Source organism: Geotrypetes seraphini, chromosome 3 (assembly GCF_902459505.1).
Source record: "Geotrypetes seraphini chromosome 3, aGeoSer1.1, whole genome shotgun sequence".
NCBI classification, from domain to species: domain Eukaryota; kingdom Metazoa; phylum Chordata; class Amphibia; order Gymnophiona; family Dermophiidae; genus Geotrypetes; species Geotrypetes seraphini.
Genome location: NC_047086.1, coordinates 96,338,578 through 96,362,823, shown reverse-complemented (window position 1 = coordinate 96,362,823; position 24,246 = coordinate 96,338,578). Strand labels below are relative to the sequence as shown.

The 24,246-nt window shown below is 39.8% G+C and overlaps 1 protein-coding gene across 1 annotated transcript in view; it reads left to right on the top strand.

Moving 5' to 3' along the window:
- Nucleotides 1-24,246, top strand: part of NBAS (NBAS subunit of NRZ tethering complex) — an 852,905-nt gene that overhangs the window by 689,599 nt on the left and 139,060 nt on the right. Inside the window, exon 46 of the mRNA XM_033937554.1 lies at nucleotides 5,696-5,891. Within this exon, the coding sequence (XP_033793445.1) occupies nucleotides 5,696-5,891 (196 nt within the window). The remainder of the gene's footprint in view (nucleotides 1-5,695; nucleotides 5,892-24,246) is intronic.

Genomic DNA, 24,246 nt, shown 5'->3' with positions numbered 1-24,246 from the left:
ATTGATACTTGGATCTTATTGTTTTCTGTGATCTACACAGTATATGAACATGTTAAGGTGGATCAACTATATGTAATACTTGTAGTTATGCCTACGTTCTACAGTGACCTAAGGACCAGTATTTGCTCATACTTAAGGTTGGTCATCTCAATCTATTGCACTTTTAGGTCTACTTGCAGTTGTTACCTTCACTCAAATGCTGTCACTCATATCCTGAACACTATCTCAGTAGCAATTTGACATGACTATTACATGTTTTTCCTTGAATGTAAAAGGTTTTAACAACCCTATAAAACGTTGTAAAATACTTAGATATTCTGAACAATACAACCCTGATATAGTACTTTATCAAGAAACTCACTTAAATCAAGCTGAATCTAACAAGATTTCACCCAAATGGGCTTATCCTCCTATAGCCTCACCTGCACTAGGTAAGAAGAATGGAGTACTTGTATTGATAAAAAGAAGATCTGACGTCAAACTTCTATCACACACTACGGATGTCAAAGGGAGGTGGGTAGCTGTTAATCTGGCCGTTGGTGATTCTAAATTACTTGTTCTAAACAAATATGCTCCTAATGTGGATGACCCTTTGTTTTTCCATACTATTACTGATTTAATAGCTGCATCAGGGGATACACCTTGTATTCTGGGAGGAGACTTCAACCAAATATTGGATAAAGCGTTGGATAGACAATCCAAATTATCCTACAGACCAACTAAATCCTGGGCTAGTATACAGGACTTAATGTGCCAAACAAAACTGATAGATATATGGCGTATCTTACACCCTGGTGAACGCACATATACTTTTTACTCTCCACCCCATGTTTCTTATTCCAGAATAGATTACTTCTTGGTCAGCTATCCTCTTTCCCAGCATATAATGGATGCACAGATATTTCAATTTCCGACCATGCTTCAGTTACAATCCAAATTAATGACATCGGTAATGCCCCTAAAGTGTGCCAGTGGAGATTTAATTCATCTCTCTTAACTGATGACGAGTTTTTAATAATTATTAAGAAGCATATAACTGATTACTTCGACTTAAATAAAGTACCCGACACCACATGGCAGCTCACCTGGGACGCCTTTAAGGCCTACATAAGAGGCATTATCATCTCCTACTCAGCAAACAAACGTAAAGAACGTAGGTCTGTAATCCTAGAATTGGAGAACCAATTACTAAAAGCGGAACAACGACACCTATCTGATTTGTCGGATTTGGATGCACAGTCCCTCCTGCAGAGGCTTAGATTTCAGTATAATCTGATGTTGAGCTCAGAGGCTTCTAAGGAAATTTTTAAGAAGTCTGCTCACTACTACTCTAGTGTGAATAAATGTGGTCACCAACTAGCTAACTACTTAAGACTGCAATCAGAAAAAACTACCATACCGGCGATCTGTTCTTCTAATGGCCATGTATTGACTAATACTACAGACATTTGCAATGAATTTCATTCATTTTATCAAGATTTATATATGTCTGATTGCCCAGACACTGATCTATTTCAACCTTTCCTCTCGCAATTACAACATCCATTACTCCAAGAAGCTGAACAGGAACTGCTGGTTGAAGACATCTCGACTTTTCAAATTGAACAGGCCTTACAGTCTATGGCCAAACATAAAACACCGGGCCCGGATGGCTTGTCAGTGGAATTCTACTGTGCCTTTAAGGATGAAATTCTTCCACATATGTCTCAATACTTTAGTCATCTAGCACAACATGGTGAAGCTTGTGGTTCGTTTACTGAAGCAGTCACAATTGTTTTACCGAAACCGGGAAAGGATCCGACCCAAGTTTCTAATTATAGACCATTATCGTTGATTAACGTTGATGCGAAGTTATATGCAAAGTTATTGGCGAATAGACTATCTGAAGTATTACCATCTATCATATCTCCAGACCAGAATGGTTTCATGAAAAACAGACTTTCTAGTGACAATACAAGACTCTTTGCTCATATACTTACACAGGCTCCAAAGTCATCTTCACCACTGGTGGCAATCGCCTTAGATGCTGAAAAAGCATTCGATCGAGTAGAATGGTCATACATGTTTAGAGTGCTTAAGTGGTTTGGTGTTCCGGAGATTTTTATACGTATGGTAACTGTACTATACTCCCATCCCAGTACTAAAATAAGGATAAATGATGTTTTCTCTGCGCCATTCCGACCATCAAGAGGCACACGTCAGGGTTGCCCCCTATCTCCGCTTCTATTCAACATGGCACTGGAACCTTTATTAATAGCAATACGATCCTCTACTATGATCATTGGAATGCGCATAAATGACTTGGACATTAAGTTGTCAGCATATGCAGATGACATTATGATTTACTCAACACTAGATTCTATTCCGTCCATACTACAGATCATTGATAATTATGCTGCAATATCGGGATACAAATTGAATTCCACAAAACTGAGGTCATGCCATTATCTAATGACACATGTGGAGATATCATACGGCAATATGGGCTCAAATATTCAGCCACTAAACTGAAATATTTAGGCATTTACTTTGCTCCATCCATAGAGGAAACCCTACAATATAACGAAGAACTATTACTGTCAATCATCAAGGACATAACTTCAAGATGGTCACCTTTGAAACTTAGCTGGTGGGGCCGTCTTGATTCTATTAAAATGGTCTTGGCACCCAAACTGATGTATATTCTATCCATGCTGCCGATTTTATTTCCAATTAAAACATATACTAAAATGGAATCTCTTCTAACTGATTTCTTATGGAATCACAAATCTCCTAGAATCGCACTTAGGAAATTAAAATGTATCAAACAGCATGGAGGAGTGAACTTTCCTAGTTTATATGACTATCACCTAGCCTTCTTAGGGCGCCAGGGTTCTAAATGGTTAATGGATCAACAATCTTCTGCGTTACCTACCTGGCTGAGATTGGAACAACAATTGTACCAGAAGAACTACTTAAGATTTTCTCCCTTCACATCAACATCTAACTCTACAAAAGTTAATCCGATCTTGCATTCTACTGCTGGGGCAATACGTGTACTGGATAGTATAGCACATGTTCAATGGAATTCTACAACTTTATCTCCCATTTGGCTCAATCCGCACATAACGATTCAAGGTCAACATATTGAGTGGAAGTCTTGGATTAAAGCTGGAATATGGTCACTTTCCCAATTAATGCTGCAAGGGAAACTAACTACATTTGTATCCATAGCACACACTTATCAGTTACCTTCTAAGCAATTTTTTGCATGGTTTCAACTGCATCACTGTTTGCAAGGGTTCCTGAGTAAAATGGTTTTATCAGATGAAACACCCACAATTTTATCATGGTGTGAGGAATTCAGTTCTAAGAAAGGGGAAGCCTCTCAATGGTATAAATTATTAAAGTCTGCTAAATTTCAACCTCCTTCGGCCTTATATGATATTTGGTCTAGAGACTTGTCCTGCCCAATCTCTGCCAAGTCATGGGAAACTATATGGCTACACTCTTATGGCTCCCTACGTTCAGCATCAATTAAACAATTGGTCCTATTTCTGTTTCACAAAGCATACTGGACACCATATAAACTATCTAAGCTGTCCTCTGCTCCATCTAATCTTTGTTGGTCATGTACGGCTCAAACAGGCACCCTAGAACATATGCTCTTTACTTGTAGCTTATTACGACCCTATTGGGCCAAAGTGTGGTCTATAATCTGTGAAATCCTTCCTATTACTGATCATATTTCTTATGCTGTCGTTATTGCTGGTAGCGCTGCACTGTCATGTAAGCTCAATAGATCTGAAAGCAAATTATTGCAAAGTATGTTACTTGTGGCTATAAAATCTAGATTGTCTCATTGGAAAGATTTTTCTGTTCTAAATGTTCATGAATGGTGGAACACCTTTTGTTTATACGCCAAATATGAAAAGTCCCTAGCGGACAATGATAACCAATCACATCACTCCTTTAATTCAATGTGGTCTCATGTCATATCTTATTCTATTAATTCTTGATTGTTCTCTTATTGTACACTAATCATCCCTGTCTTGACAGATGATTATACCATATGAATCTTTCTTATGTTTATTGAATGCATACTTCTTTCTTCATGCTGTACGTCTGCTGTTTTGAAACGTGAACTGTAGTTACAGAGTTATGTTCTCTTCTGTTTTTGGTTTTCATTGAAATCTAATAAAACTTATTGAACTAAAAAAAAAAGAATGAAAGGATCTGGAGGGGGTGAGTAGGGAGAAGAAAGGAAGGGAAGAAAGAGAAATTAGGATAGGAGAAAGATACTAACGTGGCAGCTGAACTGAAAACTTGCTGAAAAAGCCATTTTTAAGCAAACCTTTTAAAGGAAAGTTCCATTCAGGTATTGCTTGGTAGAGAGTTCCAAAGCTGAGGTCTCTAGTACAAAATACAGTTTCATTTTGATGTTGTATCATAGGCAGGAGGGAGGAAATAACACGAACAAATGAGTTTGTGAAGAATGTAGTACATGGATTGGACAATAAAGTGTGAATAAATTAGCAAGGTAAGATGGTGCTTGGGACAGGCAAACTATGAAGACAAGTGTGAGGATTTTGAGTTTTAATGGAACAGTTATAGGGAGCCCATGTTCAGTTTTAAGGAGCAGAGTCACGTGATCTGAGTACCATACACTGGAATAATTTTACCATGGTGGTCTGTAGTAGCTTCACTTTTTAACAGTTAAAACAGCTATGATTCAAATCCCATTTATTCCACTGATGATCTTTGTGCAAGTCATTTCAACCTTCATTGCCTTACACCCTCCTCTGGCTTAGTTTATAGTTTATTTGTATCCTGCCTTTCCTAAAGCGGGTCACAACAGATACATGCATAATCATAGTCATGGCAACACACATACAACAAACGGTTAAAAACAATAAGGGCTCCTTTTACGAAGCCGCGTTAGCAGTGTAACGCGCGTAATAGCGTGCGCTAATTTGCCGGCCGCACTAGCTGCTACTGCCTCCTCTTGAGCAGGCGGTAGTTTTTCTGCTAGCGCGGGGGTTAGCACGCGCTAAAAATGTGCATGTGATAAAGCCGCTAATGCGGCTTCGTAAAAGGAGCCCTAAAAGATTAATTAAGTGACCAGCACTCCTTCATACAATATGGAATACAAAATTCAAATTTCGTACTTTATTTTACAGAAAAGATGTTTTTTCAGTAATTTTTTACAATTCTGCACATTTTTCTGCTGGTGGATATATAATGGAAGCTTGTTCCATTCCCTGGGACCTATACATGAGAATATACTGTCCCTAGACACCTGTAATCCTGATTCCTTAACATTTGGAACGTATAGGTACAGCCCAAAAGTGCAAGTCCTCTGTGGTTGGGAAGTATCTGGTGTATTTGATTGTAACCTACTAGAATGGTTAAGACCTTTCTGTGGTGATGATGCTCTTCCATTGAAACCCCGCATTGATGTGCTGCAGATATTGGAACAAACGTTTCATCTTAGTGATGAGGACAGTAAGCTGCTGGTGTTTTTCCGAACTCAAGTTACAATCAAATACACCAGATACTTCCCAACCACAGAGGACTTGCACTCTTGGGCTGTACCTATACGTTCCAACTGTTAAGGAATCAAGTTGTTAAATCCAAAAATCTAAATCCAAGTTTACCAGCACTAATAATTTTATTGTACTTTGCATTTTAATGAAATCATGCCTTGGAATTTCAGGGAAAAACTGGTTTCTGCTGATGACCTACTAGAATGGTTAAGACCTTTCTGTGGTGATGACGCTCTTCCAGTGAAACCCCGCATTGATGTGCTGCAGATATTGGAACAAACATTTCATCTTAGTGATGAGGACAGTAAGCTGCTGGTGTTTTTCCGAACTCAAGCTGTATTGAAAGCCTGTTGGCCAGAGATTAAGGTATTCAATTTTGTCCTACTTTTCCTTGTGATTCTTTTATTTGCTTAAAAATATGTAAGCTAAAAGAAACATTAGTGGGTTTTCCAGTATGAATTGTATTTCCCCTGCTTCTTTCTTCTGTATCAAATCAGGTTAACATTTCCCTAGAGGTCACAAATGTTTGTCACAAATGTTTGTTCAGCCTCATATTGAAAGCTGACAGAAGTACATGGAATTAAATATACAGTAGTGATGTGTTGTATTTTGTGGAAAAAAATGTTGGTGCATCTAGCTTATTATCTTCTCTATGTTTAAATGCAGAAGATACCAGAAATTAAGTTGTGAAAGAAATATTTCTTTCTCTTGTTTAACCCTCTTCCATTATACATTAAGTTTTGTTCCTAGAGGGGATTTCTCCTTGTATCATGATATAAAACAAACATATATTGCCAGTACGATTGATTTTATTTCTTTGCTTTGTTAGTTTTTCTTTTTCGAGACTAGGAGTTGATTTGCAGTCTCCCGAGAGCATTCCTGACATACTAACCCATTAGCTAAGTGAGACATTGTTCTCTTTATTAATATTTTATCAGAAAGGAAAAGTACAAATTTAGTTAGTAAATTAATAATATTGCAGAAACAGGAATCAAAACTGTTTTATTTGGAGTTTCTTAATAGTTACATATATTGTGAGTAGCACACTACATTGTTAAAACATTTATTTTGTTTAACTTAATATTTCAAGACTCTAGTTTTTAAACAATTCCTAAACTAAGATGTTTTTTTATTGTATCACATTTACAATTTCTAATGTAGAGAAAAATCTTTCAGCCTTTGGCCATAATTTTTTATCAGTTTTTTTCTTGACCAATATTGTCTTGCTTTTATGAACTGAAGAGTATACCATATATACTTCAATATAAACCGAACTCTCGCAAGGTTACCGTGGGAACTTGTGTCAGCCATTTTTAATAGTAAGACTGCATGGGGTAGGAGCACAGGAGGATTGCTCTTGCTCTGCCTCACCACTGGACCTAGCAAGGCTTAATGTGGACCCAGGGAGGGGTCTGAGAGGGGGAAAACTCAAATATAAATTGAGACCCCCCCCCTATTTTTGGGCCATTTTTTTAGCCCCAAAATCTAGGTTTATATTTGAGTATATAGAGTAAATTCAGGAAAGATGTTTAGATAATTCTATAACTTTTAAGAAAAATACATGTGACTCATTATTTCAGTACAGGAGACTCAGATTCATGTCTCTTGCTGTTAATTTGTCACATGGTGGAAGGTGATGTGATGTGAGACCAAACAATTGCTTTAGAGGCAGAAGATACATATTTTCCAACAGGAGAACTAGAACTACATGGAAAATTCTTTGGGGCGGAAGAGTGAAGAAATAAAATATATTAATATATAAAGAAGCCGTTTTAATTGTGTGTTCAACAGATAACATATGAATTAGTCAGTGGTAACTGTTATTGAATGGCCACTACAGTGTGGGCTAATTCACCATACTATGTTATTGTGTGGAAAATTGGGTGAGCTCTGGACCTGGACTGCACATTGCAGTTTATGGTACCTTATCCCATGTATATCTGCAGTATTTTATTGGTTTTGATGCAGGCTTTGGCTGGCAGCCTACCATTCTTTGTATATTTCTACTGCTGCAGTAACATAGTAAATGATGGCAGGTAAAAACCTGAACAGTCTATCTAGTCTGCCCAACAGTCACCCTCATTTTTAATCCATGATTAAATTGCCTTTCTTTGGCATTTCTGGAGCATAGCCTGTAGAAATCCATCCAGCACAATCCTTAGGTTCCAACTACTAGAGTTGCCATTGAAACCAACGCAAACTTATCCAAACCGTTTTGTCATTTGTGGGACATATACCATAAAAGTCTGTCCAGAATTGTCTCATGCTCCAAATTGCTAGAGAATCAACGAAGCCCTGTCCAGCCCATCCTAAACTGAATTGCCATATATGGGACATACTGTGCAAGTCTACTCAGCACTGACTTTAGTTCTTCACATCCATAGTTACTATCTGAGCACCATTCAACATATCAAACCCAAATGCAGCCAATTATATTTTGTTTATACTGGTAATTTTCTAATTAGAGATCCTCTATGTTCATCCCACGCCCTGTTGAGTTCTATCACTATTTTTGTCTCCACCACCTCACTCGAGAGGGCATTCCAGGCATCAAGTACCCTTTCCGTGAAAAATAATTTCCTGACATTATTTCTACTACACCACAACCTCAATTCTTGCCCTCTAGTTTTACCATTTTTCCTTCTCTGGAAAAGATTTTCTTCTGTATTAATGGCTTTCAAGTATTTAAACATCTGTATCATATCTCTTCTGCCCCTTCTCCCCTCTAGAGTATGGTTCCAGCTCAAAATAGTTCCAACAAATCAGCCTGAACACAAAACAGTCCTGACAAAAAGAAACCTTACAAAAAATAAACCCTGACAATATAGCTCCTGACAAAAGGGCATACACCCTGACTGTTTTACCTGTGCTGCTGCTGTGCATCCTACTAGTCCTGCTGCTGTGAGCTGAGGTACTTGCTCAGGACCATTATTATGCAGGGGCAAAGGGGTGCCCCTCCCGGGCCCAGACAATACCTCTTTCCTTCTCTACACATCAAATCTAGTGTGTCTCCCTCTTTCCAAACTGTGAGAGGGAAGAGACAGAGACTGGTTTGGAGGTGGGGTGGAACAGAGAAGGAGAGATGCTGAACAGGACAGATAGGAATGCAGAGAGAAGATGGATGGAAGATAGAAGAAGAAATGTCAAGAGCTATTGTGTTTCTTGGGGATATTTTGTTACAAGTCCTTGGATTCCTCCCATAACGCTAAGCCTTCTTGTTTTGAATTTATACTGAACTTGATATTTAAATAACGCAATAGAGATTATAAGAGGGGGTTTTTAAAGACCAATGATTAAATGGATGTCCCATTCAATTGACCAGCATTGGTTGCTTGAAATGATTTGAAGGGAGTCAGGTCTTTTTCCCTCATTTTGTATATAAATCTACAGCCAGTATGCACAGTATAAAGACGTTTTGAATGTTGCAGATAGAATTATTTAAAATCGAGATTATTTTGTTTCTCCACTTTTGGTGTATATATTTTGTTACAAGGTCATTTTTTCTAGGCTATTATGTTAGGGTGCCCTAGAGTATACATATTCCAGTCTCTTCTCATGTCATTTTTGGCACAAGCACCATACCATTTTTACCACCTTCTTCTGGACCGCTTCATCTTTTTACATTCTTAGCCATATTTGACCTCCAAAACTGAACACAATACACCAAAAGGGGCCTCACCAATGACTTGTACAGGGGCATCAATGTCTCCTTTATTCTGCTGGTTACTCCTTTCTATACAACCTTCTGGCTATAGCCACCACCTTGTCACACTGTTTTGTCGCCCCGAGGTTCCTCTCACCTCTTGCATAAATATATAATTCCCAATTTTACAAAGCTGAGATATTCATGTATCAAAGTGTATGCAAATAGCAAGAAGGGGTAGTCTAGGTGCATTTTGGATGGAGCAAGGGTTTGGCAAGTTCTAGTTTTTTGTTCCCCTTTTCAGTTGGCATCAGGAGTTATACCTGTTATTAGAGAATGACACAGTGGCTGTCCACGGCTAGTTGTGGGTAACCTGCCAAAACAGTGGCAAAAAAATGGTTGCCGCGGATACAGGGAAAAGGCCATTCACCACCTCGTGAAGTTGTGAATGGCCTTGTTTCCGCAATTAAGGGAGGGAGTTTGTGCAGTCACAGATTGCGCTGTCCAGCAGCCCCCCTCCCTCCTTACTCCCGATTGCCGCCACCTGTCTGATTGCCTCTGTCCGTCCGGGCATCTCCCTGCCTCCCTTCCTTCCCCTTACCTTCGTGGCAATTTTGTTTTCTACAAGCAGCCAGAGCCTTGAAGTTGTGTGTGGCTGCCGGAAAGGTCTCCTCTGATGCAACTTCCTGTTTCCGGTTGCATCAGAGGAGACCTTTCCGGCAGCCACGTGCAACTTCAAGGCTCTGGCTGATTGTAAAAATAAAATTGAAATTGCCACAAAGGTAAAGGGAAGGGAGGGAGATGCCTGGATGGCGGGAGGGAGAGGGCTGCTGGACCATGCGAAGGGTGCTGAAAGGGGGTGGAGAGGAGAAGACGCTGAAAGGAAATGGGGGAGAGAAAGAGGGGAGAAGTCACTGAAGGGAAATGGGGAAGAGAGAGTGGTGAGAAGACGCTGACAGGAAATGGGGAAGAGAGAGTGGTGAGAAGACGCTGAAGGGAAATGGGAAAGAGAGAGAGGGGAGCAGTTGCTGAAGGGAAATGGGGAAGAGAGAGATGCCAGACTATGGGGGGAATAGAGGGAAGATGATGGGTGCCAGACCAATGAGGGGGGTGGAGGGAGAGATGGAAGGAAGAGATAAGACAGACAGTGGATGGAAGGAATTGAATGAGGAGAAGATGAGGAAAGCAGAAACCAGACAACAAAGATAGAAAAATATATATATATTGTGGCATGGAGCCCGGGCAGGGTGATAAAGATCCTGTGCCAAACACCTGGCAGGTCCCTATTCCCTCCACAGAACCTAGGTTTAAACCAGAAACATTGCAGTACAGAAAACTACACTTCCCAAGAGCCTCTAGTTTGCTCCCTGTGCCAGGAAGAAAGAGCAGGGAGGAGCTCTTGTTAGAGGGAAATGATGTCTTTAAGTATTCCCCTTTGTCTATTCTCAAGCCTAGAGCAGTGCAGCTGGGGAAAGTTAAACAGACTTGTGTTGCACCTTTTAATCCTGTTCCTTTAAGAAGAGACAGAAAATTACCTTGGCTTCAAGCCAGAAAGCCTCTTCTGTGCTCACTGTTAGTAATTAGGGGGAGGGACTTGACATGTGTAAGCCCTTATCCTCCAGCAAAGCTGAAAGAAAAGCCAAGCCGACGAGGCAAGGAGGAAAATAGTCCTCATGCTTTCCAACCCCAGTTGGGAGACTGGGAAATTGAAGAGGCTAGCTCAGAGGCAGGGAGCCCTGAGGAAGAAACTCCCATAGAGGATTCCATGCAGTGGGATAGCAGCTCACTTTCAGAGCTGGCAGGTGAGGATCCCATGGAAATGTAGCTTGCACTACAGGTGAGAATGTTCTAGTATTCAAGGTCATATTTTTTGCCTTTTGTTTCTTTCTATGTTTCCTCTGCGGGGAAAGTTGTGACCTAAAAAGGGGTTACAAAACCCGGACTGGACTTTTTAAACTAAGAGCCCTGTGGAAAAGGAGAACCCTGGGGAGGGCTCCAGGGAAAGAAAAAAATGCCTTTTTCTTTTGCTGTTTGTTTTCTAAGGTTGAGAACTGTTTACCTCAATATTGCCTAGCATGCTGAATTGTTTATAAAAGACTGTAGCCCTGAAACCTCCCGGAATGGAGGAAAAGTTTCTTTGTTCAGCATAATGTTTCTTGCTGGGAAACAGCCTTGTCAGCTGGTCTAGGGCTGGACTGCTATCCCAGCACTGCTCCAGGGAAAAGTCCTGATTTTTGAACTGGAAGGTTTTTTTTTTCTGTTGTAAATGTGATTAGTTTATCAATTATCATTATCGATTAAATATAGCATTGGCTTTGCTTTTGAAACTAAGTGTGGTTTAGTTCTTTTTGGCACTGGGTGAAAAGTTTAGCGGGAGCACACCACCTCTCTCTCTCTCTCTCTCTCTATCTATCTATCTATCTATATTCGGATGTATGTATATTCCAGCATAACACTGAAAAGTATGGACAGCTTTCAACCAAACTTGGTATACATATCAATTACTATCTGGGAATAAACACTGTGGGGTGGGAAAGGGGTGGCATGTAAAGAATCATCGAAAAAGACAGATATTGCTTTGACCAATTGTGTGAAGCTTGGGGAATGATGTCAAACTGTGCTGTGCTGTCATTGCTGTAACAATGCCTCCAAGGGCTGAGACATAAAGAGGGCCATTCTTGCTGCTGAGATTGGGATATCCGGGCAATGCCGGGTGATCAGCTAGTACTTTAATAAAATAAGTTCAACTACTATTTGAGGCTTGTGTGGATGGGATCAGATGGTTTGCGGGGACGGGGACCGAGCTCGTGGGAATAGAACTGTGACAGGGACCAAGCTCACAGAGATGGTGATGGGGACCGACCTGGCAGGGATGGGATGGTGACGGGGACAAGCTTGCAGGGATGGGGTGGAGAGGGGACAGTTTTTTCCCCGTGTCATTTTCTCTCTGTTACCAAGCACATTGAGGATTTGGTTAACAGCTGCTATTGAATAGCACTCCATTGGAGGGTTTAGGAGTGGTTGCCTTCTTAATCCCCTGGGTGGTTTTTGCCCCCCCCCCTCCCCAGTTATCAAATTGGCAATACTTATGTGTGTAAGGATTGTTAGTGGCCCCCACAATGTATGGTTTGTGGGGTTATATTAGAGGCGCCCTTACACACGCCAGGTCCCTGGTTCAGTTTCCTCACTGAAGATTCACCAGGAAGTAGACTCAAATAAGAAGCACAGCCAGAGGTGATTGCATAAAGAATATATTATAGAAATAGGCTTATAGAAAAGCAATATTTATAAGCATTACAATTAAGTAGAGAGCAAAGCAGTTTCCCTGCCTTACAGAGTTCAGAGGCAAAGAGACAGAGAATCTGAAGTTCTAAGGAGAGCCAGAGAGAGAGAAAGGGGGATGGAGTGATGGTCTAAGTTTCGGGTTCCATAGATAAAGAGAAGGATAGACAGAGAGATAGACAGAGAAAGAGAGAGCTGAAGAGAAACAAGAGAGGACCAGAGTGCCAAGAGCCAAGAGAGGGGGGTGATGCTGCAAGGGGGCTTTTATAGTTTGGAAACTTTTTCTAAAAACCAGAATCTATTGAGCTTTAACAGAACGTAAACATGCTAGACAGGAGAAGAATAGGCTGAAGTCATATGTGATTTCCAGTATGTCTCTGACAATAGTTTCTGATGATTAACTTTAGTTATCTGTGCTAGAGAATGACACGGTGGCGGTTTACCCGCGGCCACCGCATTTTAGCCGCGGGTCACCCGGGTCAGCCCTGCCAGCTGAACATCTCTTTCTCTAGTTCAGCAGCAGGAACTTTGATTTATAAGAAAGGAATAAGCTAAATATTGCAGTACTAAGGCTTATATGGATGCAGCAGGGACGGTGACGGGGCGGTGAATGGGATGGCAGTGGCGGTGACGGGGCGGTGAAAGGGATGGCGGTGACGGTGACGGGGCGGTGAAAGGGATGGCGGTGACGGGGCGGTGCAGAGGATGGTGGGACGGTGACGGGGCGGTGACGGGGACAGATTTTTTCCCCGTGTCATTCTCTAATCTGTGCACCTGGACCCATTGTCCTAAGCACCCTCTTAATCAGACATTAACACCTTTTAGCTAATCATGATTTAATCAGGGCTACTTGAAACCGTCTTCCTGGATGCTTTCTGTGAATAAGCATTCAGGATCTATTTGCATCTACATTCCAGAGTGAGATTGATATAATTTCCCATAGGCCTTTGCTGACATTAGTTATGCCAACTGAAAATGCTGAATGCTAGCAATAGCTATGCTGGCGATGTGAACATAGCTTCTTATGTGCTGGCTTTGAACCTATCAATATTATATATGTTTATTTTTCTAAAAAGGATATTTATGCTGCATGCTCTTTTGTGCATAAACATTGATTTCTCTTGCATTTCAGAAAAGGTTCGGCAGACCTGTTATAAAATACTAGTAAAACTTGAGATGCACTGACATGCACATTTCAATCCCTATTTCTGCAACCTATCTAAAATGGGGCTATATATGTATAGCGACACTGAATATACATAGAGCTGTTGGGTTTTTTAAAATAACATCTTGGCTGTTGGTAAAAATAAATAAAAACCCACTGTCCACCAAGTGTAAATATTGACCTATATATATATATATATATATATATATATATATATATATATATATATGCGTAATGCCCTGAGAAAATAACCTCCGCAATCTCACACAAAAAGTGTCATTTCTTAGGTTCTCACCCTGTTGATCCAAACACTAAGCAGCTTTTCCTAACAAATCAGTGCTATATCCAGCTATTTCAAGTCTTCTGGAATGATTAAATAGTTCATTTTCAAACCTTGTGCCTTACAGCACATTCTAAACATGTTTTGTTTACTAGGTTAAGAGCTGCTTCTTGTTTCTTGCTTTAATTAGTCACATTGTTTCAGGTTTCCTAATAACTTAACTTAGCCTGTTGCACTCTTAGCAGTGAAACATTATGCTAAGGTTTAGCTGGTAATAGTTAATAGAAGAAATAAGTATAACTACGGTATTTATTCATGAGAAAACAGTAATCATTCTCGTTATGATGCTCCTATAATAAACAGAAAATAAAAGAATGAAAGTATACATTTGGGTTCATAGTGAGGAAAGATAGGTTTAGTGATATTACATTGTTCATTGTGTCTTGTAATCCTCTTAGTCAGGCTTCCTTACAACAATGAAGGGCTTAGTATTAATTTTGTTCCAGATGTTAAGTAGTGATCCAAAAACCTAATGTGATATTGGGAAGTAGGTCAGCTCAAGGAAAATATTAAAACCTATACAGTGGTACCTTGGTTTGCGAGTAACCCGGTTTGCGAGTGTTTTGCAAGACGAGCAAAACACTCAGCAAACTTTTGACTCGCTAACCGAGCACTGCCCCGATCAATGAGCACTTACAGTCCAGGAAGCGCCGCTTCGGGAGATTCCTCTTCCATCTTCCGGCCAGCCTTCTACATCGGGTGCCTTCCGCAGGTTGGAGGACCTCTGTCTGGGCCTGCGCAGCCGGGTGCTGTCCCGCCTGCGCATTGCGTGTGATGCACACAGCGTCAATCATCGGCGTTGTGTGTGTCGTGCAGGTGGGGCAGCGCTCGGCTGCGTGAGCTCGGGTGGGGGCTTTCCAGCATGCGAGGGGCATCCGACGTGGAGGGCTGGCCGGCGGATGGAGGAGGCATCCCTCTGAAGGCTCTGCGAGGTTCTCCGGTGGCTGGCATCACCCCCCCCCCCTCCCAAAGCGGCACTGTGTGGTTCTCCGGCGGCTGGCATACCCCCCCTCCCAAAGCAGCACTGTGGGGTTCTTCTTCAGATGACCGACGGAGGAGGCAGACGGAGGAGATGGCGCTGCAGCACCCGGCACCCGACAGGTGTAGACCCCGGGTTCTAGAACGAATCGTTGCTGTTGTCACTATTTTCTATGGGGAACTTTGTTTTGATAAACGGACATTTTGGATTACAAGCATGCTCTTGGAACGGATTATGCTCTTAATCCAAGGTACCACTGTATAATGGTCAGAGAAACTGCACTATTTATCTCATCTTTCAAATTCTTAAGAATCCTTAATTTGCATTCTAGGAACATCCTGAAGCTATTGGGGATGGTTAAAGTGGGAGAGGAAAAGAGGGATGGTATAGGTGTGTGTTATTTTAATCCCCTTGATGCATTTTATCTGAACACTTCAGCTTCTGTAATTTTCTGGTTAACTGGTGCATGAAAAATATGGGTCAAAATACTGACGTTTTCTTTAAGAGAACTATTCCCCTTATTTTTTGTGTAACAGAGAATGTTTTCCTTGGGGGTTTTACATTTAAAATTCTATTTTAATATATCATCAGATTTCAAGTCTTATCACTGGCACTACAGATAATACAGCATACAGTCTATAAGTACTTAACCGTAACCTGGCTAATGTGGAAACATACTTGGTCAGTGGAAAAGCAGTTATTGTACTTCAGAATTTGCAGCAGTAACAGATTTTTATCCTGGGGGGAGAAAACATTTGATAAAGTAAATCATTTAAGAGTATTATGTGAAGTATCTTTTTACCTTTTTATTTCACAGAATCGGTCAAGGTGCTTTATTTTTCTCTAAGAAATTCATTGTTTTGACATTTGGTTCTCTCATGTACAGTGACCTTTCACTTGCTGTTCTTAACTCACCTCTATATGCAGCAGGTGATTTTTGTACCCTAGCTGAATCATCTACCCATAAGAACATAACAATAGGCTTATTGGGTCAGACCAATGGTCCATCTAGTCCAGTAGCCCATCATCACGGTGGCCAATCCAGATGACTAGCACTGTACCTGGCAAAAACCCATATAATACAAACGTTCCATGCTACCAATCTAGGGCAAGAAGTGTGATTGTATGTGATGATCTTAATGTAGCCAAATAGAATAAAAAAGTGATGGTGAAAGCTAGAAGGATGCTAGGTTGCATAGGGAGAGATATGGCCAGTAGGAAAAAGGAAGTATTGATGCCTCTATATAAGACTCTGGTGAGACCTAATTTAGAATATTGTGTACAATTCTGGAGGCTACACCTTCAAAAAGATATAAAAAGGATGTAGTCAGTCCAGAGGAAGGCTACTAAAATGGTGTGTGGTCTTCGTGATAAGGCGTATGGGGACAGATTTAAAGATTTCAATCTGTATACTTTGGAGGAAAGGCGAGAGAGGGGAGAAATGATAGTCGTTTAAATACCTACATAATATAAATGTGCATGAGTCGAGTCTCTTTTATTTGAAAGGAAACTCTGCAATGAGAGGGCATAGGATGATGTTAAGAGGTGATAGGCTCCGGAGTAATCTGAGGAAATTCTTTTTTATGGAAAGGGTGGTAGATACATGGAACAGTCTCCAGGAAGAGGTGGTGAAAACAGAGACTGTGTCTGAATTCAAGAGAGCCTGAGATAGGCATGTGGGATCTCTCAGAAAGAGAAAGAGATAATGGTTACTGTGGATGGGCAGACTGGATGGGCCATTTGGCCTTTATCTGCCATCATGTTTCTATGTTTCTATCAGATTTCTATGTTGAAATCAAACCATTTATCTGGTTTATGTATATATTTTAATCATTTACATTTAGGGGTGATATCAAGTATTTTATGACTGCTCGTTGAAATTAGCCATGGGCACAGTAGTGGAGATTGAATCATATTTATTCCAAAATTCTGCTCCATCAATATAAGATCTTGTGAATACCTGCTGCGTATTAGTCTGGTTATATTTCTTGGTTAGCTATCAATTTAGAGTGAACTGATATTGACTGATCTGAGTGCATAGATGGTGTCCATACTCCCTCTGATATTAAAATAGCAGGAAACAGAGTTCTTCCTTGAATGTGTTACTTGGTCTAAATGATGACCCTTTCAGTGCTCAAGAATATTCAACACATTCTTAAACTAATACCACTTAACAGTAAAAAGTAAGGAGAAATAAGTGAATTTTCAAAAACAAACTCATAAAATGTGTCCCTGAGAGAGGCCCAAGAAGAAAGATATGATTCTTGAGTAAAATAAATATCTCATTAGAGTATGAACATTTGATTGAAGTTAGAAAATAGTAATTTTCATTAACTCTGTATAAATATATTTTATTTTACTTATTTTTTTATATTTTAGTATTATTTTTTTATTTATTTATTCAATTTTCTATACCGTTCTCCCAGGAGAGCTCAGAACGATTTACATTAATTTATTCAGGTACTCAAGCATTTTTCCCTGTCTGTCCCAGTGGGCTCACAATCAAATGTACCTGGGGAAATGGGGGGATTAAGTGACTTGCCCAGAGTCACAAGGAGCAGCGTGGGTTTGAGCCCACAACCTAAGGGTACTGAGGCTATAGCTTTAACCACTGCACTACACTGTCCCTGTCTGAGCTGCCTCCTTAGTTAGAGAGGAGTCTTTGCTGATCCTTCTGGAGGAAGCTTTTCTACTGTACAGTTAAAGTACAGATCAGTCCAAAAGAGAGTCTCAACAGAGCCATTCCACTAATTTCGTATTTCATTTGGTGCTGAAAGTTGTCTCTGCAAAGAGAAACTAGATCATGAAACTGTCTGCCAATGAGCAAATATTTTTAGTAAAAATATCCTATCTCTGCTGTTGGTATTTAATTAGGCAATTTTTATGGGGGCCCAACTAAATTCAAGACAGCTTCGGTCTCAAAACAGAGTCATAGACCCTTTCTTCCTGAGATCCTCACTTGGTTTTGGCACTGTATTGACAAAGAGATATGATAAGTCCTGTAAAGCTTGCCAACAAAAAAAATTGAGTCCAAAATTTGTTTCCTACCACACAAAGTTGAAGTGGCTTGAATCATTTTCTTTCTCTTATGCTGACGCATTTTAGTTTGGTATAAAAGCACTACTAAGACAATTGTTCATTAGTAATTTGAATTAGTGCTCTCAGCTCATACTTTACAGCTGAACATTTGTTTTCTGGAAACTATTTCTGATTCATTCATGCTGAGATTTAAGTCTCCCTTAGAAAAATCTGCACAGAAAGGAAATAAAGTAAAAGAAATGTTTACGCATCAGCTATTTCTTCTCAGATATCTCTATCAGCAGGCATCAGTTTTGAAGAATTCTGAAAGGTTAAGACTAAAAAGAAAATTAAAACATGCAATTTCAGTCATGTGTGAAAGATGGAATACTGTGATATCTAGTACTTCTATTCCTATTTATCATAAATATTCATAAGATTAAAGTGCAAAAGCCTTGATTATTAAAAAAATATATATATATTAAACAATAAGCTATCGGTAGATTCCTAGAAAAGTTGCCTGTCCATCAAAAATGATAGTGTTATTTCTGAGACTATGTATGGTTCTTTTTTCTTGTACACTTGTTGAAGAATTAAAAAAGGAATAAAGAATTAAAAAAAAAATGATACCTTATATCACTTAAGAATTCAAATCAGAATAGGTAATATGCCCCCCCTCTTTTATGAACGCATAGCGTGGGTTTTAGTGACAGTAACTGTTTCGACGCTCATAGAATGCTTATGAGCGTTGGAGCAATTACCGGCGGCAAAACCACGTTATGCATTTGTAAAAGAAGGGGATAGTGTATTTCTTAACTGGAAAGAGGAGAAAATATTCAAACAGTCAAATAAAACCAGTTTAGGAGCCTGCTAATGCAAAAACTCTAGAAATATGCAGTAAAGGGATATATTTTGCTGTACCATATTGGATTCTGATTAAAACAAATAGTGAATTGGAGGAAGAAAGAGCACGCTTAAGTGCCAGTAAGAATTCATTGATGTCTTCACATGAAATTAATCAAAACAATAGTAGTAGTAGTAGAGGAAGCTTGTTTATTCAGTATTCTTCCTTGTCCTGAAAGCATCAGACTGTGACAGAGCAATATTGGACTTGAAAACAGTAAACAAATTTATAGTGGTTTCATGCTTCAGGATGAATATCTAATTAATAATAGATATTGAACTGAGAAATATACTGGCATTTAACAGACACAATTCTACATATTCTATCATGACAAACTAGCAAAGGTTCTGTATTCAAAATTCAGCACTACAGACATCGACCTTTCATCTAGCAAAGATGTTTACATATGTAGTTGTTCTTCTGCCTGTAATAAAAAAGGAAGGAACAGAAATCATAATCAACCTCAAAAATTGAACAATGAGTATCACTTCAAAGGCATGGTCAACAAAATGTGGAGTTAGCAGGGGAGCCCTTACTGCCTACAAAGTAGATTATTACTGATGATCTTAAAGTGGTCAAAACAGGTAAAAAGAGTGTTGGCCAAAGCCAGAAGGATGCTTGGGTGCGTAGGGAGAGGAATGGCCAGCAGAAAAAAGAGGTGATAGTATCTTTGTATAAGTCTCTGGTGAGGTGACTGTGTTGGGTCTGCTGGGAAACAGTGATCATAGTGTGATCAAATTTAAGCTGATGTCTGGAGTGGCGTTGCTAAAGAAATCTACTGTTTTGGCACTTAATTATTGAAAGGGCACCTATAATACAATTCAGAGCCGGATTCTCTAAAGTCACCATGCATTTAACAATGACACTAAACCATTATTAAATGTACGTATTTCACTGCCAGATTATTAAAATGGCTCACCATAGTCTTTTCCGTACTTTCTAGCAGCCTCTGATTGTACTATGCAAATGTAGTATGAGCTCATTAATATCAAAATGACCTCCGTGTGATTCTCAGAAAAGAACGCCCCTTCCTCACCCCTTCATTTATGAGGAATTAGGGCTGATATCTACTGGCAGGGTCTGAGTTGTCATAGCCTTACTTTCCTGTCAGTGCCTGAGCACTGATTGGCTCATAAGAACATAAGAATAGCCTAACTGGGTAAGACCAATGGTCCATCAAGCCCAATAGCCCATTCTCAAGGTGGCCAATCCAGGTCCCTAGTACCTGGCCAAAACCCAATGAGTAGCAACATTCCATGCTACTGATCCAAGGCAAGTAGTGGCTTCCCCATTTCTTTCTCAATAACAGACTATGGTCTATTTCTCCAGGAAACTTACCAAACCTTTCTTAAAACCAGCTATGCTATCTGCGCTTACCACAACCTCTGGCAATGCGTTTCAGAGCTTAACTATTCTCTGAGTGAAAAAATATTTTCTCCTATTGATTTTAAAAGTATTTTCCTGTAACTTCATTGAGTGTCCCCTAGTCTTTGTAATTTTTGATGGAGTTAAAAATTGATCCATTTGTACCCGTTCTACTCCACTCAGGATTTTGTAGACTTCAATCATATCTCCCCTCAGCCTTAAACTGGAGAGCCCTAACCTTTTTAGTTTTTCCTCATACGAGAGGAGTTCCATCCCTTTTATCATCTTGGTCTCACCTCTTTGAACCTTTTCTAGTGCCACTATATCTTTCTTGAGATAAGGAGACCAGAATTGAATGCAATACTCCAGATAAGGTCGCACCTTGGTCCCCCTCTCATCAGTTCCTGGACCAGTTGCTCCAAGAAGCAGTCATTTATGACATCTAGGAATTCTACTTCCCTAGTACAGTTCCTTTATTCAATAAAAGAAAATATTCATCAGGGAGTGCTAAGGAGGTAAAATTCCTAGATGTCATAAATGACTGTTTCTGGGAGCAATTGGTCCAGGAACCAACAAGAGCGGAATAGGAGGTAATGTCCTGTTATGGATTAAGAACTGGTTGAAAGAGAAAACAGAAATTAGGTTTAAATGGTAAGTATTCTCAATGGAGAAGGGTAAATAATGGGACAGTTGCTTTTTAACATTTATCAATGATTTAGATATGAGAATAACTAGTGAGATAATTAAATTTGCTGGCGACACAAAGTTGTTAAATCAAAGAGGACCTTGTGAGACTGGAAGACTGAACATCAAAATGACAGATGACATTTAATGTGAGCAAGTACAAATTGATGCATGTGGGAAAGAGAAAACTGATACCTATGTGATGCTGGGTTCCATGTTAGGAGTCACTGCCCAGGAAAAGGATCTAGGTGTCATTGTTGAGGATACGTTGAAACCCTCATCTCAATATGCGTCGACTACTAAGATAGCAAATAGAATTATCAGGTAAGGAATGGAAAACATGTATCATTCTATGGTACAGCCGCACCTCGAATACAGTGTGCAATTCTGGTCACTGTATCTCAAAAAAGATATAGTAGAATTAGAAAAAGTACAGAGAAGAGTGACAAAAATGATAAAAGGAATGGGACAATTTCCTTATAAGGAAAGGCTAAAGTGGCTAGGGCTCTTCAGCTTGGAGAAGAGATGGCTCAGGGGCGATATGATAGAGGTCTATAAAATAATGAGTGGAAAGGGTAGATGTGAATCGCTTGTTCACTCTTTTCAAAAATAGTAGGACTAGGGGGCATGCGATGAAGCTATTAAGTAGTAGATTTAAAACAAACCGGAGAAAATATTTCTTCACACAACATGTAATTAAACTCTGGAATTTGTTGCCGGAGAATGTGGTGAAATCTTAGCTTAGCAGGGTTTTAAAAAGGTTTGGATAAATTCTTAAAAGGGAAGTCCATAGGCCATTATTGAGATGGCTTGGGGAAATTCCCTTCTTATTCTTTGCTCGAACCACAGTCCATCCCCCTCTTCCCCTCCCCTGCCATCCGCCCTTCCTTCCCGCCCGCCTACTCCCCATGGTGCAAATGTGTTTACTCCAGATATACTTGGTGTTACAGAATAAAAGAGAAAAAATTTGAACAAATAGAATAGAGAGACTGAAAGCATCTTAAGACATGAGTTTTCAAGAACAAGGGTTCCTTTCATCAGGCTCCTGTCCTTAAAAACTCATGCTTCAATAAATCAGTTAGTCTATAAGGTGTAAGAGCCTCTATATCATTCTTACCCTTCTGGAAGTTTTTGAAAAAAAAGTCTACATTTTGAATCACATAAGTCTTCTCGAATTGGTAGAATAATATATCAAATCTGTGTCAGGAAATTTCTTGAGCATTGCTTCAATGAATAACAATACAACAATAGATGAATGTGGAGGTGTAGCTACTTAGTAGTTAGAGCACTGGGATGACAACCAAGGAACCTTCGTTTAAATCCCACTCTTTGTGATCTTGGGCAAGTCACTTAACCCTCTGGTAAAAAAAACTTAACCCTCCAAGGGCAGGCAAACACCTAGTGTACTTGAATGTAATTCACCTTGTGCTATTATTGAAAAAGGTGCGAGTTGAATACAAATAAATACACATTTATATTTATTTAAAATCTTGATATACTGCTTGGGTTGGCGAGCAGATCATAGTGAAGTACATAGTGAATTTTTCTGTCACAGGGTATGGCATGGGCACAGAGTGGGCATGGAAGACAGCCAGCTAGTGTAGTGTCTCTCTAACATTTTTAGCTCCGTCACACTAAACAGAGCAAATTTTTTTCACAGCACATTATAATTGAAATTTTAAAATTGCAAAACCAACAAAAAAGTTAAGGGGTCCTTTTACTAAGGCGTGCTAGCCATTTTAGCGCATGCTAAATGCTAACATCTCCATTATATTCTATGGACGCATTAGTGTTTAGCGTGTGCTTAAACGGCTAGCGCACCTTAGTAAAAGGACTATGTATGGGTAAATGTAACAATAGTGACTAGAATTGCTAATCAATACGATGAATGAGGTTGTTTTTGAGTACAAATTAACTCAAAACATGGCTCGATAGTCGACAAGCAAACACGCATTTCATCTTCCACCATCTGCAGTCATTCTCTTTTTCAAAATTAATTTTCTGTCAAAGCTGAAAATCCAAGTTCGCAAAGATAAGATCAAAATGGTAACAAAGCCTTGATTGCTTTGTTGCTGAAATTAGGATAACTACTGCATATAAAAATAAAACTAAAATTGCTTGCTGTTAGTTTTCAAGGATCAATCATGTCAAAGAATGATACTTGCATATGTGACATACATGTCATCTATTTTAGTGTACTGTATATTCATGAAGGGATTTTTAAAAATAAAGTAAAACTCTGGAATCTCTCTTGGCACTCCCAGAATCTCTTTGGGGCATATCCCTGTGCTGTAGCACACAGTTATCTTAATTATATGTCTAAATTTCAGTAAATTCTCTATCAATTAAATATGTCTTGGCATCGAGTTCCACAAAGAAGTAACAATCAGTGAGATCTATACTCGTCTCCACTGCACATGAGATTTTTACCTATTCAGATTTCATACAGCTTTTTGACATTTATCCTGTTTGACTGTAAGCTACCTTTTTCATAAAGCGTTACCCTTACTTAATAATGTGTGTTCTAGTGCAATAGGTGAGACATTCTAGACAGGGTTATTTCCCTTTAGCCACGCGGTGCAGAAGGAATCCACTCCAGATTTCTCACTTTACCAGATAGCACTTCACTGGCTGTTTATCTCCCTCAACAGTTATTTCCTTCTTTACATATGGCTGGAGTTGTGTGTGTTCTACTCTCCCCATTTTATTCATTTTAATTCGATGTAATTTCATACCCTTTTTGGGTATTTCAGTGCTCGGAGCAGTTTTGAAGCTCTGCCTGCTTGAACTTTCACAAACTCTTGTCTATAGCTGACAGGCCAATCCTACTGGGTACCTGTTAGCCAGTCTGCATAGTTTTCTCTGGAGCTCAGGGCCGTCCCTGAGGTAGTCTCACCTTCTGTTAATCAGGGGTCGAGCGCAGACTGTTAGGCGCCTTTAGGAAGCTTGGTGAAGTCTTGCAGGTGCCAGCTGTGTCGCAGGTGCCTCTCCCTGCTCCTCTCCCCGCAGGTGCCTCTCTCGCTGGTGCCTCTCCCTGTCCTGGTGTACATTTGGTGGTCAGCAGGGGTAGAGGTATAATCAGACATTGAAGTCTGACTGGCAGCCCGAAGATCAGCTTTGTGAAGCATTCCCAGCATTGTGGCAGTGATTTTAAGTATCCAGCTACTGTGAGAGAGCTATAAGCAGGTTCCAGCACTGATCTTCTATTCAGGTGAGTAAAGGCTGACAGCCTGTGAGACATCGGGGGAGATTGGAAAAATTTTTTTTGTAGATGTTTTATGATTGATCCCCTGTATCAAATTTGAGGTTGAGGGGTGGTAGATTCAGGGGCAATGTTAGGA